Genomic DNA, 27,400 nt, shown 5'->3' with positions numbered 1-27,400 from the left:
TACGCGCTGCCCAAATCGGGTCATCCTTCAACTGGCTCGCGTCTCGCGCAGGGGCAGCTCGGCCGCAGCCGAATACGTCATGGATTGCGCGGGCACGGGTAACTCGGCCAGCTAAACGGACATTTCAAAATTGAGAACGGGATTCGGGACCGACGATGGTGTTGCACATTGGAATATCTCAATCGCGCACATACAACAACTAGGCGCCACAATTGACCGTTGTCGGGGACTCGGCTCGCAAGTCGCGACTCTCAGCTCAAGACGAGTACCGCCTGGCATTCAAGTAGCTTGGACGAAATCGGCTGTCCGAAGCCAGTTGAAGCCAATTACTTTTGGGACCAGATGCCAATCACGTTGCCCTCCGTGTCCGTGAAGCGCGCATAGAAGCCCATGTCGTTCGGGATCTCCGTCTTGGGGCTGCACTCTTCGTTAGCCAGCCATCCCTGTACCAAGGAGCGCTTGCATCAATGCGCGCCATCACACGCAGCCAAACCGAGCACGCACTCCTAAACCAGACCGGTCAAACTCACCATTGCATCTTGCCACCATGGCTCTTGACCTTCTCCAGGGTCGCATTGCACTCGTCGACGCAAAACGTCGCCAGCGGCGGCAGCACCTCCTTGTCCAGCTTGCCGTACTTGGTGGCCTGGTAGCCCTCCTCCAGGAGGTTGAGCGCGCCGTTCAGCGCCTTGCCCTGGCTGCTGAACATGTGGAACGAGACGATGCCGTCCCTGCCCGCCGGCATGGCGTCGGCGTGAAACTCCCAGCCGAAGACGTCGGCGAAGAGCTTCTGCGCGCGCGCGGCGTCGTGCACGGGGATCTCGAGCCAGCAGATCTCGCCGAGCTTGTTGGGGCACTGGAGGATTTGCGGGTGTCATGTCAGCGTTGGGGGTGTTTATTCGAGGGGCACGATGGTGGTTGACTATCAATACCTCGCTGGTCTCTGCCATTGTGTCGTGTAAAAATGGACGTGCCTAATAGCTGTGTTGATAATCTGAATTGCTGAAGCGGGCCTCAATTGTCTGAGCTTCTCGAATGTCTCTGATTCACAAAAAGGTCTTGTCCCTCAGGTCGCGAGTCCGCGACTTCTTATACTTTTCTGCGCGCATATCCGACAACCGTCCGCCACGACAATATTGTGCCTTTTCGTCCAGCACGGCTGTTTCAACCCTCGTCCGGGCGCCGTCGTCTGCCTGGGAGTGGCTGCCGCCACATGTCCAGCTCGCGGTCGGGACTGGTGCGGATTGGCGCCGACAGCCGCAGGCCGTTGACGGGGTTCGCAAGGCGGCTTGCACGGCCGACGCCTCAATTGTGAATTCCCGCGCGGGGCAGCTGAGCTCCCGATCACGAACAATACGGCCTGTCGGTGAACGGGGGACGTTGCAAGGGCATGGGCCGTCGGCCATCACGGCACAACGAGCTTTGAATAGTAATCATAGCCAGGGATGATCGCTTTCACGGTCCATGATGCCATACTGCATCCAAGCCGGCACAGAGTATTTGAGCTCTGCGCCGCGGAAGCCGTGAGTCCATGCGCACCGGGACATTCATTGTGTCCTGCCAGCCACAGAAAAGTAACGTGCATGTCCCGACGTAGCTACGAGGTAATTCGCCCAACCTTGAGCGCTTAGCCGGGTGACGGCCAAATGCCCCTTGTTGTACCGCTCGTCTTGTTGCGTCTGTAGGCTGAGCATTGCATCGATCTCTTGGCAGGGGGGACCCAGTCCTTGGTGTGAGTCGTCTCATGTGGACAGGGTCTGGCAGATACCAAGAGCATGATTTACCAGCCATGCAGGCTCCGGACTACACATTCTACTTTTGCTGAGATGCCATGGCTTTTAATATGCTTCATCAGAACTCCGTCAACGTACAGTACTGCAGGACATAGAATACAGTACGCTGCTGTTTCGATGGCTGCTTGCTTCGACACCGACTGGACGCACTTCTCCGAATGAACTTCCATGTCGTGCTTCGTAATAAATTTCATGCTTCGAATACGTGTATGGGTTCTCCTTCACTCCCTACAGCAAATATGACGCCTTGAATACCTTTTGTGGTCCATTGAGTTGAGTCATGAATTTCATGCTCCGATATGAATTCATAGATTTGGCTTTCCCTCCCTCCCCTCGGCTAGTGTGACGGGTTGAGTATTTTTTGGGCAGTCCGTCGAGTCAAGTCCGGTCAAGGCCGCGCCAAATTCGCGGACCGATTTATGCGTGACCATGTCATGTTATGCGACGCGTCTTATCACTTTGGACTGGAGTCGTACTATCCGTAAATCACTATTTAACGTCGTCAACGTACCCACGACTAAACTAACTGACCATCTTGTTTGTCACCTCTTCTCACCTTGTCAGCCCTTTGGTTACAACTTTTATCGATTATCACAACACGATGAAAGGGGCCATTGTCTTCGCCTGGGCTGTCACGCCTTTCGTCCACGCGCTCGCGCCAGACGTCAAGGGTCGAGCGAACGGTGATATCGCCAATCCTGGGCCGACGAAGCAGGGCGTTGTCGACCAACCGCCCAACTCCATCGCTCAGCCCCCCAAACCTTCGCCAACCTCGGAGACCAGACGAGCTGTGCTGTTGCCATGGACAGAAACGCCTTCTCGGGATAAGATCAGGACAAATGGATGCTTACAAATGGCCACGGAGGATCGTTGCGGCACAGACATCTACTGCACCAGTTACCTTCCCGAAGTGGGGGCGAAAACTGACGGGAAATACTCGAGCAGAAAGGAGTGCCTGGACGCCCATGAACCAAACCCTCACGAGCCCACGCCCCCCGTTCAGCCAGACACGCCTAAGCCCCCCGGAAAAGCTACGCTGCTGCCATGGATAGAGATGCCGACTGGGGGTAAACTCAAGACCAATGGATGCTTCGACGTAGCCACGAACGAACTTTGTGGCACATGGCTCTACTGCGTCACTTACCTTCCCGAAATGAGGGGGAAGAGGAAAAATGACGGGAAATACAAGAGCGAAAAGGAGTGCCTGGACGCCCATGAACCAAACCCTCACGAGCCCAAGCCCCCCGTTCAGCCAGACACGCCTAAGCCCCCCGGACAAGCTACGCCATTGCCATGGATAGATCAACCTACTAGGGACGAGGTCAAGGCAAGTGGATGTTTCGAAATAGCCACGGACGAGCGTTGCGGCACAGAGCTATACTGCAACACTTACGATCCTAAAATAGGCGGGAAAAACGACGGGAAATACTCGAGCACAAAGGAGTGCCTAGACGCCCATGAACTAAACCCTCACGACCCCAAGCCCTCCGCTCAACCAGCTCCTCCTACGCCTAAGCCCCCCGTTCAGCCAGAACCTCACATGCCTAAGCCTTCCGGACAAGCTGCGCTATTGCCATGGATAGATCAACCTACCAGGGACGAGGTCAAGGCAAGTGGATGCTTCGAAATGGCTACGGACGAGCGTTGTGGCACAGAGCTATACTGCAACACTTACGATCCTAAAATAGGCGGGAAAAACGACGGGAAATACTCGAGCACAAAGGAGTGCCTGGACGCCCATAAACCAGAACCTCGAAAGCCCAATTGAGCGGTCCACTAGATTAGCCGTGCTCTACTTGAAATACTAAGGTATATTAGCGCCAACGTTATGGAATGAAGTGCCATCGATCGTGACGGCGAAAAAACATGTCAAGAAAACAGGCACGGGACCAGCCGAGGCAATGAGTTCAGTCACTCGGGAGTCTTGGGCTTCAGCTACAGGCCATGTTGGACATCGCGCTGTATGTGCGCCCACCACCTGTTCCGGTAGACTTGAGCTGGTACATGCGATTAATCGACGTCTTCACTAGCCTTGCAGAATTGGGCAAACGATATTGAAATGGATGGGGAAAGTGCCATGTCAGACGTTGATCAGAATGCACCAGGCTCCAACGTGCTCGCTGAAAGACTCCGGGAATCCATTATAGATATGATGGAGATTCTAAGGCTTCTTTCTCTGGGCCTAAAGTGAGTGAGACCCTATTTCCTTTCCAATTTCTGAAGCGGCCTCTCAGCGTTGCAGACGTGTCTGACAAGAGGATAGCTGACAACGTGACTGCACGTGTCCAGAAAGGGAATCAACAACGAGCAACTAGACGAGCTCGAATCGACAGCTGATCGTCTCAAAAACTTTGTCAAATCCGGGAGAACCTTCTTAGAGGCCAGGAAGAACACCGGCAACGTAAACGCGGCATGACAGCGGTGGCAGACGATTTCGACAAGACCGCACATGCTGGTTCAGCCGAGGAAGGGATACCGGCCGATCATCAGGAAGCAGAGGCAATGATTCCCGGCAGCGCGCGGCCGGAACAACAGCGTACACGTCTTGGAGTCACTCGATAGCATCTCCCTCAGATTGACCGATGCTTGAGCTGGGAAATGCAAGTTTATGTGAGGTCTTGTTCAGCGATGTCGCATTCCCAGAACAGCCACGGCCAGGGTGCACATGAGGAGGGTCCTCTTTCCACACGGGTTTCAATTGGGGCTAAGCGGCTGAAGCGACAAGCTGTGGCAGGTTCGAGACTCCATGTCGACTGGCGCCTGTCAGCTCGCGTTGGTCGTATTCCAGGGCCTCGCGAGAACCAGGCTTGGCGAAACAGCAGCCACAATGGCCACGAGATACACTGCGCGGTCTTTCGTCACCGAGAAGGGGCGCATGCTTTTTGGAGTTGATATATATACGTCGAATGAGAGGAGCGGTAATTGCACGAGGCGATGTCGACACAGATACAATTCGACTGCAACGATTGACCCTCAAGGCAATTCGGCGCAAAGCAGCAGAGTGTTTAAACACTCGTACCAGTAATGGCCAGCCCAGTCCCGCGGCGATTCACCATCGACAGGCCGCGGTCGTTGTTGGAGTACTACTACGGCGTCTCGCCAGAGGGCAGCGAGGACCAGCGGCTGTACGTGCGCAGGAGGGCCGCCTCGCGGACAAACCCCGACTTGGTCCTGTACGACGGGCCCAACGACCAATTCCCCGTCCGGGCCGTCTCACACATCCTCACCATGTCGCCCAGGTTCAAGCTCGGCCTCGGAGATCCGGCGGACGAAAACGCCGTGGTGTGGGAGGACATGACCCGGCCCCTCGGGCTGGCGAATAACTTTTCGTGGTCCATGCTGCTTCATGCTCCCGATAACGGGAGCGGGCGGGCCGAGAGGCGATCGTTTGTGTGGAAGAGAACGCGCCATGTCACGGCGGACGGGATGGCCAAGTCGGCGCTCAGCAGCCGCAATTGGAAGCTGCTGGAGGGGCGGGCGGGCGCGGACCGAGACGGGACGGTGCTGGCCGTCTTTACGGGCGTTATCAAGAGGGGTCTGTGTGGGACGCTGCAGGTCAACGTCGACTACGGGGCCGAGTTTGATACGATGGTGTTTATTACGTGCTTGAGCCTGTACGAGCGGGCGCGGAGGGACTGAGCAGGGGAAGAAGGTTGCATAGGTGTCTCTCTCCAGCGCTTCGGGCGGTAGTTGATTAATGGTTTTTGTCTGAATAATGTGATGCCGCAGGATAAGCACCGTTGGAAGGCGGAAAACTGCCCAATTCGTCGCGAACCGAAGCTGACGGCAGCCAAGAGCACTACAACATCTGCCTGTAATCCGGCACCACAGAAGGGCGGCCAAGAGACGACCGTCCCGGAGCCGCGGGTAATATCTCGCAGCAGCGGCGGCGGCGGTGGACCGTGGGCCAGGCCAGATGGACTGGACTGGACTTGTTGGACCCCTGCCCCGACTTGCCGTGTCCCACCCAAAAATGTCGGCCCAACGGGCTCACCAGCTCGGGCTTGCACTCGACAAACTCGCAAAAAGGGTCCATGAGAAGCGGCCTCATCCAGTCTCCAGTGTGACGGCCCGGTCGTCAGTCCTCTCACTCACTCACTCACTCATTCACTCGATCGATCGCTCGCAGAAATGGACGGGCAGCGCAGCAGACTCCCCCACCCTCCGGCCCAGCAGCAGACCGCCGAGACGGCGGAGCAGCAGCGGCTGGGCAGGCCCGACACCAAGCCCGTCGACCTGGCCGTATCAAGGCGAAACTTGCACCGCGACTTGATCCGGAAGCAAATCATCCAGTCGGGGATCGTCATTGCCCCGGCCTTGGGCGCCGCCTTGACGCTGGTTCATCAGTACATGAAGCAGACGGCGGGTGTCGACGACGACGACCACGACGATGACCCGGTGGCCAGGCGGTTGTTTGTGGACCGGGCGACTGGAGCCAAGCACGTCGGCGGGGACGGGGAGGAGGATGGCGGTGAAGAGGAGGAGGAGGAGGAGGAGGGGGGAGAAGAAGAGGAGGATTATGACGATGAAGACGACTACGACGATGAAGACGAGGAAGAGGACGACCTGGACGACGACCACCGAGACGACCAGCCTGATGAAGCCGCCGCCGCAGCGGATTCGGGCAAAAGCCACAGGCCCGCCCCGACGCCGCTCAGCCAATCCGCCAACGCGCCCGCTGGCCCTCGACGGACCCCGCTGTCCCTGCCCGAGACGGTGGCGCTGTGGCGGACGCTGCGCTCGCAGTCGCGGTCGCTGGCGGAGCAGCAGCGGCTGCTACAGCAGCACCAACAGCAGCGCCAGCAGCACCAGCTGGACCAGCACCGGAACGGGCAGCACCAGAACCACCCACAGCACCATAACGGGCAGCAGCAGCACCTCCAGCGGCCCCGCGCAGAGCTTCCCCCCCGCCAATCAAACGCGCCAGCACGTGTCCCCGTCCCCCAAGCTCAGCAACCTCAGCCTCAAGCTCCCGTCGCCGCTCCTCGCGTCATCCCATTGAGCTCCTCCCACCTTACATCACATCAATCCATCCTCAAGCGCAAGGCCCCGACCACCCACGAATCCATCGCAAAGTGGCTCAAGACGGTTGAGTCCGCCCGCGTACCTTCGCAGCCTCCCCCCAACTGACCCCGATCAATCCCTCCCTCGTGTCGCATTTTCCTTTTCGCATCAGCCCACCGCGCGCGTGCTCGCGGACCCATCACCACCACCACCACCACCCTTTGTCCGCCATGTCTGAGCCCACAGCCGAGCAGTCGCACCCGGCTGAGGCTGCGGCCCCCGAGGCTGCACCCGCGCCCGTCGAGGACGTCAAGCCTGCCGACAATGTCGAGGCCGCCGCCGCCGCCGCCATCCCGGCCGAGGTCGCGGAGCTCAAGGCCGCCGCCGAGGAGGAGGATGTCGCCACGCCCATCTCTCGCGACGAGGACCCCAAGTCTAGGAGAGTCTCCCTCGCCGACCTGAGCGCAAGGGGCACCACGCTGTATGCCCACAAGAACTACGACGACGCCGCCGAGATCTTCTCCAAGGCCAGCGCCATGCAGGCCGAGCTCAACGGCGAGACGGCCCCCGAGAACGCCGAGATCCTCTTCCACTACGGCCGAAGCGTCTTCAAGGTTGGCCAGAGCAAGAGCGACGTGCTCGGCGGCCCTGCTGCCGCCGACAAGAAGGCCAAGCCCGCCAACAATGGCGGCGCATCCAAGAACCCTGCCAAGACGGACGAGCAGAAGGCGGCGCAAGAAGGTGGCGCCGCTGCAGCCTCGTCTGCCTCCGAGAACAAGGACGAGGGCTCTGCTGATGCAAAGAAACCGTTGTTCCAATTCACCGGCGACGAAAACTTTGACGACTCTGATGACGAAGAGGTGAGACCCTTCACCTCTTTCGTCGCCGTTTCGAGCTAACCCGGACCAAAGGCCCCCCAGGAGGAGGAGCAGGAAGAGGAAGAAGACGACCTTGCCACCGCCTTTGAGATTCTCGACCTCGCCCGCGTCTGCTACCTCAAGCAACTGGACCAGCTCCGCCAGGTGGAGGAGGCGGAAGGCAAGGGCAAGGAGGTCGCCCAAGACTCCCCTGCCGTCCGACACATCAAGGAGCGCCTGGCCGACACCCATGACTGCCTTGCCGAAATCTCCCTTGAGAACGAGCGATACCCCGCCGCCATAGAAGACGGCCGTATCTCGCTCAACTACAAGATGGAGCTGTACCCGGAGGAGTCTGAAATCATCGCCGAGGCACACTACAAGCTGTCACTTGCCCTCGAGTTTGCGTCCGTCACCACGTCCGGCGACGACGGCAAGAACGAAAAGCGAGAGGCCATGGACCAGGACCTCCGCGACGAGGCTGTCAAGGAGATGGAGCTCGCCATCAAGAGCTTCAAGCTCAAGATCCAAGCCACCGAGGTCGAGCTCGCGACCAGCTCGTCGCCCGAGGACAACGAACTCACCCGCAAGGCCATTGCCGGGATGAGGGAGGTGGCCGCCGACATGGAGCAGCGGGTGCGTGCCCTGCCCCCGATGCCGTTTGAGATTCTTTCTGACTCGTTATTATAGCTCGTCGACCTGCGCAAGGACCCCGTCGACGCCAGCGACCTGCTCGGCGGCGATGCCGCGGCCAATGCCCTGGGCGGCATCCTCGGCGCCGTCGCCGGCGAATCCGAGGCCGACAAGCAGGCCCGCGTCGAGCAGGCCGCCAAGAACGCCACGGATCTCAGCGGCCTCGTCCGCAAGAAGAAGGCCAAGGAGCCCGAGGCCGCGCCCGAGGTCCCCGCCGCGGCGCCCGCCACGCCCACCAACGGCAAGAGGAAAGCCGAGGACGAGCCCCTGCCCGAGGGCGGCGAGTCCCCTAAGAAGGCCAAGGTCGACGACGGCGAGGCCGCCGAGGCCTGAGCTGCCCCAACTACGTCTGTCCTTCGCCCCGCCCCGTTAGATCAACTTCGCGGGAAGAGAGACAGGCCGGGATGGGAATGCGTTTGGATCTAGGCTGGGGAAAACGTCCTTTTGGGCTCTTGGGCTCTGGAGTTGCGGCGTCTGTGCGGCATCTGGCAGATGGGATCGGTCTGGGCTGAGTCGGCGGGTAACGAGAAGATTGGGATCGCTGACTTTTTGGGCTCCCGTTTGGGGGACGGATGGTATGGATAGGATGGAATGGATGGATGGCCGGCATGGCCGTTCGTGTTGATTGCATGTACCACAAACCAACCACTTGTATACCTAGGTAGTTGTGCGCACTCATTTACGGGATCAGGTCACTTTCAAATGTTCTCATCGCGTGACTGCAGTTCAAAGAGGTCGATTTCGGACCCAAAGCTTGGTCTACTTGTAGCGAAAGCAAAATGAGAAGTCGAGGTACATGTAGCGCGACAGCAAAGGAAGCAGCCCTCCCCAACGCCAGATACAATGCATGCAATGCGTATCCCACCCACACCCACACCCGCTTTAGAGCTTGTAGCTCCCGCTCGACAGCGCCTTGGCGGCCTTGGCCTTGTTGCCGTCCACGTCGGTGATTTCGCCCTTGCGGTTGATGACCTTGACGCCGCCCTTTTTGAGCTCGGCGACGGTCTCGCGCTGCATCTGGGCGCGCGTGGCGCCACCCTTACTTCCTCCCCTGGCGGTGGTGGTACCGGCCGCCGTGGACGTGGATGTGGATGTGGTGCCGCCGGCCTTGCGCACGCGCTCCTTGTGGCGGCGGCGGCGGCGGGTGCGATCCTCGCGCGACATCTCGGCGCGGGCGAGGGGCATGCCGCCCTTGGTGACGACCTCGGTCTTGGGCGTGCTGCTGCCTTGGCCGTCGGGGGCGGCGACACCGGGCTTGTAGACTTCCTGCGGCGCCATGCGGCTGCTCTCGCCGGCGACGGCCTGGGCGGTGGCGGGCTGGGCGTCCTCCATGGCGATGGTGGCGACGTCGGCGACGACGCTGATGGCGGGCGCGGCGGGCTTGGGCTTGTAGTGCCAGCTGGAGAGGGCGTCGAGGCGGGAGCACATGTCGCGCCACATGGCCTCGACCTCCTTCTCCTCGCGCTGGACCTTCTCGTCCGACTTGGACACGTAGGCGTCCGGGTCGGCGTTCTTGGCGTGCTCCTCCTCGTACACCTCGGCGAGGCCCTTTTCCGGGCGCGAGTCGTCGATCTCGGGCAGCGCGCCGCGGCGGGTGCCCTGCGGCACGCCCTCGGCGTCGGGCCGCCGGCGGAGCACCTCGTCGAACTCCTGCGCGAGGATGCGCCGCTTGATGAGCTCCTCGATGCCCTCGCTGACCTCGGGCGTGATGACCGGTACGGGCTTGCCCACGTGCTCAAAGTCGAGGTCCTCCTCGAGGAGCGAGTTCATCGGCCGGTCCGCGGCCTGCGCCTCGCCTGACAGCGCCCACTCGCGCTTAGCCACCGACGCGGCCTCGAGCTTGCGGATCTCCTCGGCGAGCTTGGCCTGTCGCCGCTCGTGCGCCGACCGGCGCGACTTGGGGTCCCCGACGTCCACCTCCGAGAGGTCGTCGTCCTCGGAGCCCTCCACGTCGGACTCGTCGTCAAAGAGGTCGCGGCGGACATCGGCCATGGCTCGCTCGACGTCCTCCTCGGCGGGCGCTTGGGCTGGCCCGTCAAACTTGATCGACTTCCTCGGCTTGTCGCCTCTGCTCTTCCTGGGCGGCGCAAAGAAATCTTTGTAGTAGACCTCGTTTGCGTTGAAGTCTCCCGACTCATCCTCGGGGTCCTCATCCATGCCCTCCTCATCGCTCTCGCCTTCCGGCGCGTCGAGAGACATGTCGCCAAACGTCGGGCCGTCCTCCTCGTCATCGTCATCATCATCATCGCCGACCTCGTCGTCAGCCGACTTTCTTGTTGATGACTTTGCATCGCCCTTGGATGGAGCCAGCGGGTCCGCCTCCCAGTTGATTTCCTCGTCGTCGCTGACCTGGTCCGTGGTGGGGTCGCCGCGGGTGTCCTGATCCTCGAACCATTGTGTCTGCTTGTTGAAGTCGTCGATGGAGAAGAACCCATCGTTGAGGCCGTGAGGGTCCTGGACGTATTCTTGCTCGTCCTTGTCGTCTTCATCGTCGTCTTCGGCATCCTCCTGTGCGTCTTGGTCGAATTCGTCTTCCAATTGGCCCTCGAGCGCCTCGAGAGCCTCTTCATCGCCCGCTTCCTCCTCTTCATCCTCGTCGTCTTCCTCAAGTTGCGAGCCCAACTCCTCTTCCTCTTCTTCCTCGTCAGAGTCGACCTCGAACCCGTCCTCGCCGAAGGTGAGACTCTTGGGCTCGGCCTCATCCTCATCCTCATCATCCACGGCAACTTCATTAGCCTCCTCCAGTTCGTCCAGCACGCCCTCTGAAAATTCCAACACCCCACCAATAATCTTTTTCGCCTGCTGCCACACCTGTCCCGTCTCGAATCCATCCACGTACACCTTTCGCAGCTTCAGCACGTCGATTTCGTCGCGGCCCTTGCCAGCGGCGCCGGCAGCCCGCTTGCGCTTCCTGCTCTCCTTGAGCCGCCTCTCCTGCTCCTCGCCGACCTGGGCCGCAAAGCCCTCGAGCGTGTCCTTGACCAGCATCAGCGACTCGGCCGGCAGCGCCGACTCCGGCTGCAAAAAGGCATGTCGGTTCGCCGGTCGCAGGGCCTCGAGCAAGGCGGCGTGCGTCTCGCCATTCGGCGTCGAATTCGTCGCGGCGGGCGCCATGCCCGGCGGCAGTGCTGTGAGCGTGTGCGACGTCGACGTCAGTGTCGGCGATGCCACCGCGGCCATGCTATGCCGTGCAGAGTTGCGTCTTGCCGTGGGTTTTGTCGTAGCGGCGATGCAAAGCAAGCATACGAATTGGTGCTGCTCAGTCGGGGCTGACACTCGATACTTTTTCTGCCGCCGCTGCGGGAAAAATTTTGGCCCACCGCCTTTGCGCTCCACCACTCCCACCATCCTCGCCCCGCACACGGCAAAGGCAGCCAGTTCAGGGTCTCTGAGGCGGTTGACCCGATTGCTTGGATTAACGGCGTGATGCATGTTCTCTTCATCATGGTATATCAAGCAGCGGAACGAGTCCAGGTCACCACTCACATATATACTATCATTGCTTTCTCTCGATATTTTGATTGTAAGAGTGCTCCTTTATTGAGTTATTGCCCTCAAGACAAGCACGTACAAAGTAAACCGGCCCTGATGTTCCCTGTAGCCGTCCAAGAAACCAACGCTGCGCATTATACATGATTAAGCTGCTTATGATAAGGAACCCAGAATGGCCTACGCGGCGGCGTCCTTCCGACTGCGGTTCGCACCCGCGGGCCCTCGCCTTTTGCAGCACACCATCCAAGGTCACCCCAGACCTCGAGTCAGAATCAAAGGCCCACTCGAGACAGCTGTGTGAACATCTATTCCTCGTCTTTCTAGATCGCTCAATTCCCTCTCCTGCCGCCCGTGCTCATAAGCGTAATCTTCTGCTTCTTCTTCTTGCCCTTCTTGCCACCGCCACCGCCCGCAACGCTTGCTTCTCCGCCGGCGGTGGCGTGCTCTACGGCATCGATGGCTTCGAGCTGCATCGCCAGCTCGGCTGTGCCCAGGAGCTCCTCGTCCTTGAGCCAACCATCGTCCACATTCGGCCGTGTTGGCTCCAGCTCGGGCGACGCAGCCAGCGCACGGGTTCCCCACACTGTTCGCTGCGTGGATGGGCTCGTCGACATGGACGCCAGCGTCTCAAACCCCGGACGAGGGTCGGGAGGAGTCGTACCAGAGTGTACAGATAGCGGCTGGAACTCCGAAATGTCCAGCTTCTGAACATCCTCCTCCTTTGGCTCCATCATCCTCGGCGTACCCAGGGTTCGCCGGAGGTCAGCAGCCTCTATGCGCTCAGCCTGCTGACGCTCGCGCTCCTCTTGAGCAGCCTTGTCGCGATTGCGCTTCCGACGCCGTTCGATCTCTCCGTTGAACGACGCCAGTGTCTCCGCAGGAACAATGTCGGTCCAATCGCACTCAAGGAAGCTGACGACACAGCCGCGGGGGAGGTGACCAAGATATTTCGCACGCTTGCGCATCGCATCGTCCACAACGTGCCCCGTAGAGATATGCTCGATTCTCGGTAGCAGAGTCGACGGAAAGTTGGAGAAGGCCCCGTACTTTGTCTTCAGGATCCGTATGTCGAGTGGCGAGAGATACAGATGAGGCGGCGAGCTGTAGAAATAAAAATCAGCCTCGCCAGGCTGTTTTGACGGCTTTGGGCCTGGGATTGATGTGCCTGCTTCGGGATTTGCCAGGCCCTCGGTCCGCTCTTTGGCTTGAGTAACAGCCTTGATGGCCTTCTGAGTCCACTCGTTGTCCTGTCCAAACAGGAGCTCGTCTTCTCTTTCCTGCTGCGTCAAGGCAGAAATTTCCTCATCGTATTGTCCGTGCATATATTCCGTCGTGCCCTTCATGATGCGAGCGTAATCCAAAACATTGGCCGCGAAGTGCCAGGGAACGTCGTCTCCGGCGTTCAGAACCTCTGCTCCGCCTTCCCAAGGCAGAGCCAAGGTGGAGTTGGCCTTGCGTGCCATGAGCCGCAGCACGACATCATCGCCGACGTTGGGCAGAGGCGTCTCCTGTCCGGCGTAGAAACGGACGGGTCGCACCTCGTGCAGATAGATGGTGTCCTCGCATATCGGGCACCTCTTCCATCGAGCTCCTTTGCCTGACTTTGAATCGTCATCGCTGGATGAGTTCATGAACCGGATCAAGCAGGAGAGGCAGAAGATATGGCCGCACTTGGCCATGCGCGGTGCCACTGGCTCGGAGAGGCAGATCGGGCACGATGCCGACTGGGACTCGGGAGACGCGATAACTTGCAAGATGTTGGTCCACTCTAGGTACAAGTCCGCGTCGGCCGCATGTGTCTTGTACACGCCATCGGGCGAGACGACGAAGCGGTAGTTGGCATGGACGTATCTCGCTTTGTCGGCGGCATGGTAGCCCGAGCCGGGACCCCAGGTCGGGTTTCGACGGAACGATCTCGGATGATGATGATGGCCGTGATCCTGGTACGATCGTGGAGCCGTGTAGTTCAGCAGGTGCGTGATGGAGGTCTGGCCACGACGGCTGGACGGATTCCTGACTGCCCGCATTTCCGCCATATGGTCATAGTCGTCGAGGACGGTGTTCGCCCTCAGCCCGCCGCTCGGTCGTCGCTGGTTCTTGTGCTGCTTTCTGGAGGCCTGCCCCTTTCTCGGCATCGGTTGGGGCGCCGACGTCCCGGTCTGCGTCGGTCGACGCGTGGATTCGAAGCTCGTGGTCGACGGCCCGGCCTGGTTCGACGCGGGGTGGTTCGATGTTGCTGGCAGGGACTTGCCCAAAGTCGGGTTCGACGAATTCATGGCCGGATGCCAGGACCGTGGCGCGTGTCGCTGTGTCTCGATGGCGGACGCGAGATGAACGGGGGTACTATCTCGGCCAACCCGTCGATCAATGGGGAGGAACCTCAACGGTCACCATGCCACAGGCGAGGGCACGGGCCGCGTTCACCGGCAGTGAGCGAGGGACACAGGGTGTTGGCGCGGGAGAGGATATTTGAGAAGCAGCGCTGTACTCGGCCACAACACAACGCGCTGGAGGAGCTGATGATTGTGCAACGTAAGGATGTGATGTCGAGCAAGAGGGGTCCCAACTTGGGACGGACCCCGGGACTGGTGGATAGATAGGTAGCGAGTCGAGTCAGCGGGGCGAATCGTGACGATGAGGCACCACTTGGAATTGCCGGCCCGTTGCCTCCCTTCCGCTGCCTTAGTCAGCGGCCGCCACGTGATGTCACATATGACTTGGATAGCTTCATCACCACTCAATGTCGGCACGTGGGAATGCAAGACGGCAGAGGTTGGAGGATGCGGGGTGATCGGATTGATTAAAGCTTAATGACTGACGTCTGAGGTCCGATCCCGAGAGCTGACATGCATGCTTCCCGAAAGTACGCGCGTAGCAACGACGTTCCATGACCCGCCCGCCGAACAGGTACTACAGCACTGCTCGACCAGGAGCGCAACGTGACTACACAAACCAGGCGACCACCCATAAGCACCGTGACGTGGTTTCTCATTCCCGTCGGTATATATGTAGTGAAGATAAACTACTTGACAATTGCCTTTCCACCAAACCGCCCAGCCCAAGACATCAGCCAACGCCACCACATCCTGTTATACATGGTTGCCGGTGCCGAATCAAACAAGACGGGGCGACTCCGAAAATGATCATGAATTACCTAGGTATATGACGGTTGGCACCAGACGTCCCAACGGCTTTGACCATTCTCTCCTATCGCAGAATCTGGGGGAATCATTTGACACAGGTAACACTCGACAAGCCAAAAAGAAAAACCATTACCGCAAATTGAACCTCAACATGGAACCTCTTTCCCTCTCATCTCCTCGTTTTCTCTTTGGCGCGTTTACTTGAGCTTCTCCTTGAGCTTGCTGAAGATGGTGCTCAGGCGGCTCTTCTTCTTGGCCTGCGCGGAGGCGGGCTGGCTGGCCTCGGCGGGCTTCGTCTCTGTGCCGTTGGCACCGTTGGCAGCACCGGCCTTGACGGCCTCGGCCTTGGCAGCCTCGGGGTTCGCCTCGGTAGCCTTGCCCTGTGTCGCCGCCGTCTCCGTGGGCTTAGTCTCGGGGGCCTTGGCAGCGACAGGCTTGGTCTCGGAGGCCGCGGCAGCGGCGGGCTTGGTCTCGTCGACGGCGGGCACCGACTTGACCTCCTTGAGCAGCTCGGACTCGACCTGCTTCTTCTCAACAACGGCCTCGGTGTTGGCAGCCGCCTCAGGGCTCTTGCCAGCCTCGGTGAGCGACTCCTTGACCTCGGCGGGCACCTGAGGGGAGACCTCCTCCAGGGTGGTCTCCTTGGACTGAGCGGCCAGGTGGTTCTGGGCCGCCTCGGGCAGCTGGGCCTTGACGGAGTCAGGCAGGTTCTTGTTGGCGGCGTCGGTGGCGGCGGCGGCGGCGTTGTTAACGGTGGGGCCAGCAGTCTCGGCGACCTTGTCCTTGGCAGCAATGGCCGCAGCAGCAACAGCACCACCGGTAGTGAGAGCAGCTCCGGCGATCAGACCGGTGTTCTCTTGCTTCTCGGCGCCGACGCCAGCGTGGCCCTCGGAGGTTCCGGGAGCTTCCTGAACCTTGCTCTTGAGCTCCTCCTCAACTGCGGCCTTCTCCTTGACCTCCTCCGGGACGGCTGAGGCCTCGGGGGCGACGCCGGCCTTCTCTTGGCTCTCCTTGACGACCTCGGGGACCTTGGCGTCCTTGGACTCGAGCGGAACCTGGCCAGCCAGGGCAGCGGTGGTGGCGCCAGGGCCAACGGTGTTGATGGTGGCATCCTTGTTGCTGGTAATTGGCAGGCTGGACTCGGGGATGGTGTTCTTGGAGACGGGCGGCAGGTCAGTCGCGACGACGCCGGGGAGCGCATCGCTCTTCTCGTACGACTCCTTGTCGAGCTTGACGTTGTCGTTGACGCCCTGCGCGGCGACGCCCTGGGGAATCTTCTCGCCGGGCTCCAGGGTGATGGGGTTGACAGCACCGGGCGCAGCGGGCAGGGGGTTGACGCTGACCGTCTTGTCCTCCTCGTTGGCCGGGGTCTCAGGGAAGCCGCCGGGGACGATGGACGGCGTGGCAGTGTCCTCCCTGCTCTCGGCGGCAACGGGAACAACGGGCTCAACGACAGCGGCAGTGGTGGCGGCCGCAGCCGTAGGCTCGGCGGTCGCAGCCTCAACGGGGACCACCTCGGCGGCGACAGGGGCGGCGGCAGCGGTCTCGGCGGGCGCGGTCTCGGCAGGCTTGGTGGCCGCCGCGGCCTGCTGGGCCTTCTGCTGCTGCTTCTTCTTGTTGTTCTTCTTGCCGGCCATTGCGACGGTGGTGGACTCGGGGGTGACGGTGTTGAGGATGGAGCTGCTGAAGCTCGGGTGCTCGAGGTCGGCCTGGGTCAGGAAGTTGTTGACGTTGCCGTCGCTGTCTGGCTCGTGAGGCGAGGACTCGTTGATGGTCCAGTTGTTGTCGACAACAAACTATAAATGTCGAGTGGACCGGGTCAGCGAATTGGCCCGGGCGCTCAACTCAAATGCAAGAAAGAGATTTTGTTTGATGACAAGTGGACAACTGGGCAGCGAATGGGCGCGGGCGTGACGTGAGATATATGCAAGCGGGGAGGCTGGAGCAAGGGGCTGGCCCCAATGCTGTGCGTGGTGGGTGGGTCGCTGTCGTGTGAGTGGAGTGAAGGGCTTCGCGCAGGGCTCGCGCAGGGCTTTTGGTGCTGTGCTGGGGGGGCGGGCATTGGGGCTCGGTTCAGGAACCCTGTCGTGTTCGTGGGCGACGAACGCAAGCATCCGGAGGAGTCGAGGAAGGCCGTGGAAGGTCCCGTCAGGGGGGGCCATTGGGGGGGGAACACTCGCACCCCCCAGTGTGCACTGTCGGGTCCGGGTGCTTCAGGTCGGGTGCCTCAGCTGGGGCGACGCAGGCGTCACTGCTCGGCGTCGGGGGCGGGCCACGCGCGCTATCCCACCCGCTAGGGTACCTTGGTCGATTTCCCCAGCGCCGTGTCTCGCCTGTCGCGGTCTCCAGTGTCTGAGCTCGTCCGCATCCAGGCACCGAGAGGCACGGCACCATGCCGTCTGCGACAGGCTCACGAGGGCGACAGTCGCACCTCGGATTCGATCGCGTCCGTCGTCGCCACACGACCGCGGCAGCCCTCGCTCACCCCTCGGCTTTGGTCGGGCCCGCCGTCGGCCGAGCATGAGCGCTTGCTCGCCTGCACGGGAAATTAGGTAGCCAGCCCGGGCGGTGGAGGCGCGCGCCGCCGCGCCGCAACGCAACTCAACGCAAAGCAACGCCAGGCAGCGCCAGGCGGGAACGCTGTCGATGGGCGATGCGACGAGGCCGCCAGAGCAAAACCCCTGATCCGCCAGCCGTCGGCCCACAATTGCAGCTGCCCGAGCTTGATGGGAGCTTCCCGTGGCCGACAATGCGCACCAGGGAGCGTGCGACAATGGCTCCGACGTCCGCAGTCGAGCATCGCCGTCTCCCTCGGCGCCAATTGATGCGGCGGCCAGGCCATGAGATGCATGTTTCGCATTCGTCGTCGCTCTCGCTGCGCCGGGGTCGCTGTCCGTGGTTGGTCGATCGGCGGGCGCGGGACCGTCGGGGTGTGTCGCAAAGGGCGCTATAGTTGAATGCAGCAGGCTGAGACGGACCGGCCAGGCAGACCATTGTGTCCATGTCGCACGCACTCGCGCAGGCAGACAGAGGGAGCGGCGAAACCATGTTTGACCAGGCCCGGGGTGCAATCGTGCAATTCGGCAAGGGAAACGGCCATTGAAGAACCGAAGACACGAAGAAACGGAACAACACCGGGCTTGCGTCCACGTACCTTGTAGTAGATCTTGTGCGAAGGGTGCGCAATGTCCACCGTCTTCTGGAAGACGCCATCGCTCTTCTCGAGCTTGACCGTCTTTTGCCAGTTGTCAAAAGTGCCTGTGACGTAGGCCTCCTCGGCGGGATGCTCCCTGTGCGCGGAAAGAAATTTGTCAGCGATATTCACCCTGGCGCCCAACGGAGCTCGACCAATTCATGGCATCGAGAGGAAGCAGCTCGCGGTGGATGGTGCATTCGCAATCGCTGGTCAAGCAAGATGGCCGCTGCGATTGTCGGCGGCCGAGCCAGCGGGTGCCGATGACGATGACGCCAGTGTTGCCTCGATTTTTTTTTTCTCCCCTCCCAGCTCGACTCGCCACCTCTGCGAGCTCTGCCGTCGGGCCTGGCAGAACAACGATCGGGAATCGACTCACCACTTGAACGTGTAGCTCCCCATTTTGGTCGATTAGAGATTAATAGATAGGACGAAGGTCTCGGCGTCTCCAGCTACGCAACGGTCCGCAACGGAGCTTTGTATCGCGCGCAAGTCGGACGAGCGCAGGACTCGAGGTGGGCGGGAGCAATGTGGGTGAAGGAGAGGTTTGCTGTAGGTTGTTGGGAGGAGGGGGGGAGAAAAGATAGAGTGAGGTGGCCAAGCTCGTCAAAACGGTTGGCGGTGACGACGGCACGGGTACGACCAGCAAGGCTAGCTCAGATCGGAGGTACGATGTGGATGGGATGGGATGGGATGGGATGGAAGCGCTGGGGGGAAAGCAGGCGGCGGCTGGCGGTCTGACCGGTCCTCGCACCACAGCAGGGAAGGGCGTGGATACGGTGCGTCGTTGGGGGGTTTTGGGGCGGATGGATGGCTCAGGTATCAATCTATCGCCTACCTAAACCGTGCGGTCAGGTCGGGAGTCCTGGAGATGGTGCATCGCACCACCGGCGTCGCAGCCCCTGATGAGCTGGTGGATGACTCCGTGGCCTGTACAAAGTATAACACGTATCTCCCTGGCGCTGTCCTAAAGCTTGTTGGAAGCTTCCAGCTTGTTGAGCTGTGGTGGCGCTGCGCCGAAACGAACGACGACCGGGGGAGCTCCTGGGCCGCCACGGCGGCGACAGCTCCAGTAGCTGGGCCTGGGCCAGCGAGCGCGACCTAGAGAGGGAAAACGACTCGGGAGCGACGTGAGCGGGCCAGGCTCGCTGTCGGGGATGCGGTCACTTCCATCCTTTAGCCTACGGTCGCGCGGGAGCTGAGCTGGATACCGCTGGCGGCGGCTGGCCCGGCAAACCAGTGGGGTCCAAACCCCCCGGGAGCTCGCCGTCCGTGTGCCATCGATCACTGATCACTGATCGGGGCAGAACCTGGAAGCGTCCGAGCAGCCAACACCCACTGGACGGCACAGGCCAACAGTGGGGACTGCCTACCTGATGTATTGAGCCCCGGCTAGACGAGGACTCTAATGCGCACGCATATATTTGCTGATGCGCCTCTTCGGTCCGGCCTCGCTTCGTACATACTTGCCTCCTTCACATGCTTGCCTGCAGTAGTAAGCCAAATTGACACGGCCCTCGTGCTGCGGCTCGCTTCGAGCCGGGCGCATGCTGCGGAGCTTGGGCAGTGGAGCCTGCAAGGCCTGGAACACGGCGCAGCCAACAGATGGGTCCTCACAGAGAGCGAAGGTGAGGTGCTGCAGATGTTTCCAGCGGCAGCGTGAACGAGATGGAAAGTCCCCGGACGGTTCCCTCCCAACAGCGCACACCGCGCTAGGCCTATCGCGGCGCCGCGACCATTCTGTCTCTCATGGCCTGGCCGCTTCCGGCGCAGCACCTCTCCCATCCGTCTTCAACCACATTTCCCATCATGCCAGCGAGGCCAGCAATACCCAGCGACACCCTCTGCAGCTTGGAAGCTGCGCCTCGCACCTAGGTTCGCTCGTGTACAACAGGACTTGGCACGGGCCCACGCCACGCCATGCCATGCTATGCCATGCCTGTCATGTTTTGTCGACGCGCTCTGCACTGCATGGCGCGTGGCCCGTCACCTCTCACAACCTGTTGGCCCGTGTTCCGACAACCTGCACACGCAGACACCCATCTGCGACATGCGAAAAAGACAGTCCGTTCGCCCCAGGGAAAACCCTGTCTGTGCGCCCGCTGCTCCATTTATAGGACATGTGGGCGGCGTTTCAAAACCGTGCCCGGGGCCCCGGCACTTACAACGACCGCCGCACGTGCCGCACCCTTTGATATGTTATATGAAAGCTGATGAGGGTATCATATCGTATTATCGCGCAGCAGGACATCACATTGCATCACATCCACGCCGTCGCCATCCGGGCCGGTCCTCCTATGGATGGCAGCGGCCCTCCTCTCACCTCCAACTCCGTTTTCCCCTTGGCTTCGTCGTCTTCGTCTCATACACCTTCCCATCGCAGTACTCGACCCAGCCGTCCAGCTCCATCCTCTTCATCACCGTGCTGAACCCCTCCGCGCCCTTGGCCTTGCCCTTGCGCCCGCAAATCTCCTCCGCCGCTGCCTTCAAAATCTTGCCGCCCGCCGCGTTCTCGCCGTCCACGCCGTCCGGGTACTCGATGTGGAAGACGGGCTTCCCCGCGGACACAAACGCCGCGAAGGCCTCGCACTCGCCCTCCTCGACGCACTGCTCGTTGACGCTAAAGTCGCACAGGTGCAGCACCTCCGGGATGATGCCGGCCGCGTTCTTGAGCCCCATGGACATGTTGTGCCGCGACGCCTCGGCCTGCAGGAACGTGACGAAGGAGATGGTGTCGTTGGCTGTGAGGCCCAGCCCGTTGTCGTTTTGCTGCCCGTCGTGCCATCGTATGTCAGCCGCGCGAGAACTTGATAGCTGCTTTGGCCTCTCGCAAGGTGCTGGTACTTGGCCAAGTGAAGGGGAATGGGAAGAGAAAGGGGGGTGCATACGTAGCCGTCCACGTTGTCCGGGTCAATGGCGTCGCACCCCTTTTGCGCCGCGTACTCGACCCTCTTGCTCATGATGCGCCTCACATTCTCGCTCCCCAGCTTCAACCACCTCTCCCCCGCCCACCCACGCAGCGGCTTCCCCAAGTCCACGTCCTTAAACTCCCCCTTATCCGCGCGCCAGTCCTCGTACGACCCCGCGCTGAAGTAGCACACGACCTTCTTCCCCGCCCCGTGCAGCTTCTGAAATGTCGCCGCCGAGTTCTCGTACATGTCCAGGTCGTAGACGTCCACGTCCGGCGTGACGCCGCTGCCTCCGCCGCCAGAGCCCAGGTCGACGGGGTTCCTGAGCACAATCTGCCAGCTCGTGCCCGCCTTGGGGCGCCAGACGGAGCTGCGCGATGAGCCGGTCCCGTTGCTTGGAGGAGGAGGAGCGCCGCCGTCGCGTTTCTCGTCGTCGCTGCTGTCGCTGTCGCCGCCGCCGCGGCTGCGTGTTAGTCCCACGCCGAGACCGACTGCGAGGCCGACGACGACCAGAAAGATGGCCCCAGCGACGGCGAGCTTCTTCCACAGCGGCCAGCCCGGCCTCTTGTCCTTCGTCTTGTCGCCGCCGTCGTTCTCGTTGCCGCTGCGCTTCTCCGAAGCCGCCGGCGCGGCATGTTCCGCGTCGGACATTGCGCCTGCGCTTTCTCTAGGCCGGATTTCGCTGGCGGGTCGTCAAGGCGTCGTTGTCGTGCGAAGTGAGCGAGCACCAAGACCTCGGCCGTAGTCTAAATACTCTTGTTGAAAGTGAAGGCTCGTCGAAGCATTCCACTCTCGGTCATGCCATTGTGTCGGTCGCATCGTGGGTAGTCAAAGGACTAGCTAGTAATGCGACGCGCCTTGCGTCTGGAAGCTGCAAGTCCCCGAGCCCCGGATCCTTGCCGAAGGATGCCTCGCCGGCGCGCTCGGGGCGGTGCAGCACCATCGAAGGGGTCCAGAACAGACAGGCCTGCCTCGAAGGAAGCGCACGCCTTGAGACTGATCCAAGGATTCAGCGCTACTACTACTATCTCAGGTCGTCGTCGTCTACTAGTGCAGGACCCTGCCTGGTTAGGCTTCTCCTCCTCTCGGCTCTCTCCGAAGCTGTGCCACAAGTGCCGGCGCGTCCAGACCATCTACGTACGTTTTACTCAATGCAATTGTTTCTTAGCTAGTATTTGCATACCCTTCGTATACTCGTACTAAAATTGCCATCGCTTTCCTTTGTACATTTGCTCAGCCTTGACCCCCGTCGTCACGAAACTGCGCCACCCACCCGCCGAGTTAATCGCAAGTGCTTACTCTCCGGCCCACCCTCAGCCAGGAGCACTTGACCTTCGGCGAATCCCTCCCGGGGACATCACGCGTCCGTCTTTGGAGCCCAGTGCCCGACCTTCCGTCCTTCACGAATATTCGACTTTGTGTCCCACAGTTGTTTCGCAGTGTAATACAACGCCCTGTCCGTCAGTGTTTGCGCCACCCGCTTCCTTGTAGCCCAACGCCATTGCCTAATAGCACATTCGAGGGAACTGTCCCGAACTCGATTTCCAACCGGCCAAGCAGGCACGCGGGCAGCATCCGGCCCTGCCCATGTCTCGAAGCACGCCCGTCCTCAGGCCATGAATTTTGGGCCTTCTTGCTTGAAGAGCCAATCGCTGTTGGCGTCCACCATGAAGTTGGTAATGTTGAACTCGTTGAGCGGTCCGATGACCTGACCAGAGCTACCGTTCTGCGCCTCCATGGACGTTTCGGGTGCCAAGCCGCCATTGTCCGCGCCGAACGGCAGACGGGGCATGTTGAAGAAGTCAAACACGTCCAGGTACTCGAGCTCGTTCGGGGCCGGCGTTTTCGCTGGAGTCAAGCTGGGCACACGCTGGAGATGCGGTGCCGCCGCACTTTGACGAGGCTGGCGAGAAATGAGAAAGTCCAGATCGAAGGCGGTGCGTCTCATGTCAGCCAGGATGCGGACTGAGCTCGGCGTGACGCCGCCACCCTGTCTCTCGCTGTCGGCGTACTCATCCAGAACCCTCTGCAGCAATCCACAGTAGCGGGCGGCCACTGGCCAGTACCTCCCCATCTCGCGTAGGGTCTCGACGAAGACGCTGATCTGAGGCGACACGTTGCGCTCGACTGTAGAGCCGTGCACCAGCAGTAGCCGGGCCGATACCCAAATGGTAAACGCAAACGGGGGCCCTAGCTTAGACAGCATCCCATTGTTGACGACAAACTCGCCCAAGGCGGCAATGTTCTCGACGGCAGCGTGGCACCTCTGAGAGGCGCTGTACGATGGCGCAAAGATGGGCGATCGGGTCGTCGGGTATGCTGCCGACGAGTGCAATCGGATGACAGCCGTGTGATAGGTCGCGTGAAGCATAATCCAGGTGCAGCTTATGTTCTTGCCGATCCCAGGCTGATACAGCCGCGACATGTTGCCAAACTCGCTGGGAAGGCTAAACTTCCACTGCGTCAGCTCGTTGTCCAACTCCTTGTACCGGAACTGCCACTGCTCCACGTCGCTCAACGCGCTGATGTCAACGGGTTGCTTGAGGAATTGGTGTATCTTGGACAAGATCCCCAAAATCTCGATGTAGTACGCAAAGGCACCAAGGTTCTCCGGCTGCGACGTCTCCTGCTCCGGCTGGTCTCCGTGGTGGTGTCTCGTCTTGAACCATTTCGTATCGACCTTTTCGTTCTTTACCCAGAGGTCATCGCGACAAGGCAGCGTCCGGTCAATCTCCTTGTCGGCCAATGCAAACTCGAACGCCGTTGCAATCGTCGCGTATCTGTCAAGCAGATAGATCATCCAGAAGAGCCTCCGCCGCGATTCATCCTCGATAAAGTCTTTTGGTTCTGGTAGAACCATGGCCCTCAGCGTATAGATTGACTTGTAGTTGGGCGAGACACTGAAGGAGTTGGTCTCGACTGCGAGACCGAGCTGCACCACGGATCTGGTGATGAGCGCCATGATGTTCCAGCCTGGTGGTCCGTTGCTGCTGCCGCAGAGATCGAGGGCCAAAATGACGAGCGCCTGGAGCGATTTCACCGAAGAGTTCTCCATCCCGTACAACAATACGCGCTCCTTGGAAACCCGGTGGTAGTGCTGGCGCCGCTCCTCCGTGAGTCGGGCGTCTGTGGAATAGCGCATTGTTGTCGCCACGATGGCGTGCAAGAGGATCCTGTCCGTCTCCTGGAACGTCGATGGCCCAAACAGAGAATCCAGGGTCGTCTTCCGGTGCAATATCGGGCACCATGAGTTGATGTGCTTGAAGTACAGATCAACTAAAGCGTAAAGGAGATCGTACGGAGGCATGTCCTGGTCAGCGGTTGACACTCCGCCAGGCGGAGGCAGAGTGCCGGGTCCCGGCTGCATGCTCGGCGTCTGAGACCCATAGTACTCGTGCAAAGCAGGATTCGACTGTATCGGCGGTAGCTGGACCGATGCAGAGCTTCCGCTCATATGCATCTGCGGTCGGAGACTGTCATGGATGCTGGGCGTCGACGGGAGGTTGAAGTCGGCGCCCTGCGAGCCGGCACTGAAGCTCGTCTTTGGCGGATAGGCAGTCAGGTCGCCCTGTGGCGTGCTGGCGGGTTCCGAGGGCTTGTATATGCTCGTATGGTCCCGTGGGGTGCCAATATCACTGGGCAAGCTCGGATTGCTGTTGCGGATGCTGGCCAGCGTGGCCGACGCGTTTGGGGTGATGTGAGCTTGGATAATCTCAGAATGTGACTTGAGAATGGCCTCGAGCTTGTCCATGCGTTCCTGCAGCTCCTTGCCGAAACCAGCGCGAAGGCCTGGTCGCTTGCGCTCCTTGTACTCGCATATCGCGCCATTGCGAGCACACCAGCCGCAGGACGGCTGGCCGCGATCGCATTTAACCTGGGACGAGCAGCGTCAGCCAGCCTCTTCATACCAGCGAGGAGTCCATCACGGTCGGCATGTCGTCGAGCATGGCAATGAGCAGACGTACCTTTCGTTGCTTGCAGATCTCGCACCTGGTAATGGGAATGTAAGTGTCGGCTCGCACAGTTTGATGGTCAGACGAGGGGGATGAGGGCGGCGACATGGGGCAACGGCGCAAGAAGCAAATGGGTCTCGGCAGAGTGGAGAAGGGGACGCGATGATGCGATGCGACGGCAAAACATTGCACCACGAATCAAGCCGGGCAGCACAGACGAGAGCAGGCGGGAGGAGGAGGGACGCGACGTACGAAACAGAGATAAGGCGCTTCCGCTTGCCGCTGCGCGAGGCGGCATCGTCGTCGTCGCTGTGGGAGTCGCTCTCGAGCTCGGGCTGGGTGCGTCCGGCGGCCGAGGCGCCAGAGGGCGACCGCAGCTTGTCGTCGGGGCTGCTGTGCATGTCGCCAGGACCGGGTGAGACAGCCCCCGCCGACAGTCGATTGGATCAGGGACCAAGGCCGGGGCAGGATGCAGCAGGCCGGAGCGAGCGAGCAGCAACGGAGGCGCGCATTCGGGACAAAGGCGAGCGACGCGGGAGGGAGAAGGAGGCTCGGAGTCGAATGTCCTGGCCCCGAGCGAGCGACCGATTTTGGTGCTAACACGGACTGGGAGATGCGGAGTGGAGGTGGGTTCGAGGCTCGACTCGACTCGACTGCCGGGTCGCACCGCGCAGCTGGCGGGCCGTCTGACTGACGGGCGGACTCGACGCTGGAGGGGCGGGCGGCCGGGGTCGTCGCTTGGGTCCGCGAAGAAGGTCTGCCCTAGCCGTGCCTGGGCAGCGATGAGAGAGAGACGAGGGCAGACGGGCGTGCCGAAGCGTCCTGGATGGCGATGATGAGGATTGGGGAATTGCGGAAAGCCGGCTCGCACAGCCAGAAACCTGAGGTGCCCGCCAGCCTGCCTGCCCTGCCCTGCCTGTCTGGTCGTCTAGTGAATCGGGCACTCAGTAGCTTATCCGGCGGAGCTTCTTCTTCAGCTGCACCACCCTCGGCGCCCCGAGACGCGCAAACCAAAACCGCACCCCATGGAAGTCACTTGCTTGACTTCGCTTCAGTTAGGTCCCTCACTTCACCTCGCTCACCGCGCCCGCTCGCCCGCCCGCCCCACGCGCTTGCTTGCTTGCCTGCTTGCTTGCTTGCCCGCGGGGAAGAGGCGCGCCGGCTGGCTGGGCTCTGAAGCCACCCGTGCGACTCGACAGCCCATCGGGCTCGGAGAGCAACAGCCAGAAACTCGAGCGACACGAGACACTCTGCCGGCCAGCGCCCTCGGGCTGCGCAGCGCGGATCCTGGGTGGTGGCGGCTCGGCCTGGAGGCCAGAAATTGCCAGGCGGCATCAGCTAAGGTTGGTGGCGCGGCGGTGGCGGGGGAGCTTGGGCCACTGGTGACATGTGCTGCAGCCCCCTGGAGCCCGGCCGCCCGGGGTCCAAGCTAAGGTTCCGCGCTCTCGACTGAGGTGCCCGCCAGGTGCTTGTGACGTGCTGGGGCCTGGGGGGCAGTTGCGGGAGCGAAAGCTGGGGCAAGGTTTGCCGGGAAGCTTCCCACCCAAGGCCATGCAAGCCACGGATGCTCCGCTCGCCACTTTGCGTCGACTGCGCTGCTGCGGGCGGCCTGTGGGTGGCCTGTGCCATTGTGACGTCCGCTCTGCCGCTGCACCTCATGCAGTGGTCCCATCGTCCAGGGGGCAGCCGAACATCGGCATTCGATCTGTGCAGAACCACCTCACAGAGGCTGAGGTGAAGAGCAAACCAGGCGGGAGGCACAATCAGACCGGCATGACGGGTCGCCAGGGATGCCCCCCACTCCACGCGGGGGTGACAGCTGGGGACAGGCCACACGCTGCAGGCTGCAAGCACCTCGGGCGTTCCTTCTCAAGCTCCGAGCCTCCGACGTGACGTGAAATGATGGGCAATCGCAGGGAAGGCACACACTGTGGTCCCTGCCGTTTGATATTGGAACCCCGTGTCACGCGCGATCTGTAGACAAGCCAAGGTTTGCTGCTGCTCAAGGCCGAAACGGCCACCCGTCGTACGTCGACGAACCAGCGCCGTGTCCACTGGTTTCTCCCGTCGTTGCCAGGCACAAGCCATCTCGACCTTTCCTGCCGCAAAACGTACTACGTATATGGTAATTCGTCTTATACAACCTCGTCGTACCTATCTTTGCATCGCAGTATCGGGCGACCGATGGCGCCCATGACAGCATCTCAATCCCCCCCCCCCTCGGCAGTGCGGCAAGACCGCGACGGGGGTCAGGGGTCCCATCACGCATCCCGCCAGGACGTGCTCGGCGATGGCTTCAGCTCCCAGTCGAAGGGGTCCAGAACCCATGAGCAGCATGTGCCTCCCTGGGGACATCACCAACA

The 27,400-nt window shown here is 61.0% G+C and overlaps 9 protein-coding genes across 9 annotated transcripts; 4 read left to right on the top strand and 5 right to left on the bottom strand.

Moving 5' to 3' along the window:
* Nucleotides 1-326: 326 nt before the first annotated feature.
* Nucleotides 327-950, bottom strand: PLICBS_010284 (uncharacterized protein; the record flags this gene model as incomplete). Its single annotated transcript, XM_018326618.1, has 3 exons — nt 327-417; nt 531-856; nt 933-950. 3 exons carry the CDS (start codon nt 948-950, stop codon nt 327-329), a joined length of 435 nt encoding a protein of 144 aa, XP_018174938.1.
* A 2,920-nt stretch (nt 951-3,870) lies between these two features.
* PLICBS_010283 (uncharacterized protein) lies at nt 3,871-4,209 on the top strand (the record flags this gene model as incomplete). Its single annotated transcript, XM_065601907.1, has 2 exons — nt 3,871-3,980; nt 4,083-4,209. 2 exons carry the CDS (start codon nt 3,871-3,873, stop codon nt 4,207-4,209), a joined length of 237 nt encoding a protein of 78 aa, XP_065457979.1.
* Nucleotides 4,210-4,817: 608 nt separating this feature from the next.
* PLICBS_010282 (uncharacterized protein) lies at nt 4,818-5,432 on the top strand (the record flags this gene model as incomplete). The annotated part of the gene is made up of 1 exon (XM_018326620.1): nt 4,818-5,432. One exon carries the CDS (start codon nt 4,818-4,820, stop codon nt 5,430-5,432), a length of 615 nt encoding a protein of 204 aa, XP_018174940.1.
* A 492-nt stretch (nt 5,433-5,924) lies between these two features.
* Nucleotides 5,925-6,923, top strand: PLICBS_010281 (uncharacterized protein; the record flags this gene model as incomplete). Its single annotated transcript, XM_018326621.1, has 1 exon — nt 5,925-6,923. The coding sequence occupies one exon, from the start codon at nt 5,925-5,927 to the stop codon at nt 6,921-6,923; it is 999 nt and encodes a 332-aa protein (XP_018174941.1).
* Nucleotides 6,924-7,027: 104 nt separating this feature from the next.
* PLICBS_010280 (uncharacterized protein) lies at nt 7,028-8,680 on the top strand (the record flags this gene model as incomplete). The annotated part of the gene is made up of 3 exons (XM_018326622.2): nt 7,028-7,657; nt 7,709-8,290; nt 8,345-8,680. 3 exons carry the CDS (start codon nt 7,028-7,030, stop codon nt 8,678-8,680), a joined length of 1,548 nt encoding a protein of 515 aa, XP_018174942.2.
* Nucleotides 8,681-9,229: 549 nt separating this feature from the next.
* On the bottom strand, nt 9,230-11,527 carry PLICBS_010279 (U3 snoRNP protein; the record flags this gene model as incomplete). The annotated part of the gene is made up of 1 exon (XM_018326623.2): nt 9,230-11,527. The coding sequence occupies one exon, from the start codon at nt 11,525-11,527 to the stop codon at nt 9,230-9,232; it is 2,298 nt and encodes a 765-aa protein (XP_018174943.2).
* Nucleotides 11,528-12,168: 641 nt separating this feature from the next.
* Nucleotides 12,169-14,115, bottom strand: PLICBS_010278 (uncharacterized protein; the record flags this gene model as incomplete). Its single annotated transcript, XM_018326624.2, has 1 exon — nt 12,169-14,115. One exon carries the CDS (start codon nt 14,113-14,115, stop codon nt 12,169-12,171), a length of 1,947 nt encoding a protein of 648 aa, XP_018174944.2.
* Nucleotides 14,116-15,179: 1,064 nt separating this feature from the next.
* On the bottom strand, nt 15,180-21,735 carry PLICBS_010277 (uncharacterized protein; the record flags this gene model as incomplete). The annotated part of the gene is made up of 4 exons (XM_018326625.2): nt 15,180-16,778; nt 18,137-18,272; nt 20,544-20,944; nt 21,064-21,735. 4 exons carry the CDS (start codon nt 21,733-21,735, stop codon nt 15,180-15,182), a joined length of 2,808 nt encoding a protein of 935 aa, XP_018174945.2.
* Nucleotides 21,736-22,693: 958 nt separating this feature from the next.
* PLICBS_010276 (uncharacterized protein) lies at nt 22,694-25,438 on the bottom strand (the record flags this gene model as incomplete). The annotated part of the gene is made up of 3 exons (XM_018326626.2): nt 22,694-24,958; nt 25,050-25,074; nt 25,290-25,438. 3 exons carry the CDS (start codon nt 25,436-25,438, stop codon nt 22,694-22,696), a joined length of 2,439 nt encoding a protein of 812 aa, XP_018174946.1.
* Between the last annotated feature and the right edge of the window lie 1,962 nt (nt 25,439-27,400).

The sequence above is a fragment of the Purpureocillium lilacinum genome (genome assembly GCF_023168085.1).
Source record: "Purpureocillium lilacinum CBS 284.36 DNA, scaffold_8, whole genome shotgun sequence".
NCBI classification, from domain to species: Eukaryota; Fungi; Ascomycota; class Sordariomycetes; order Hypocreales; family Ophiocordycipitaceae; genus Purpureocillium; species Purpureocillium lilacinum.
Note: the sequence above shows the minus strand (reverse complement) of the source record. Positions and strands in the feature narration are given on the sequence as shown.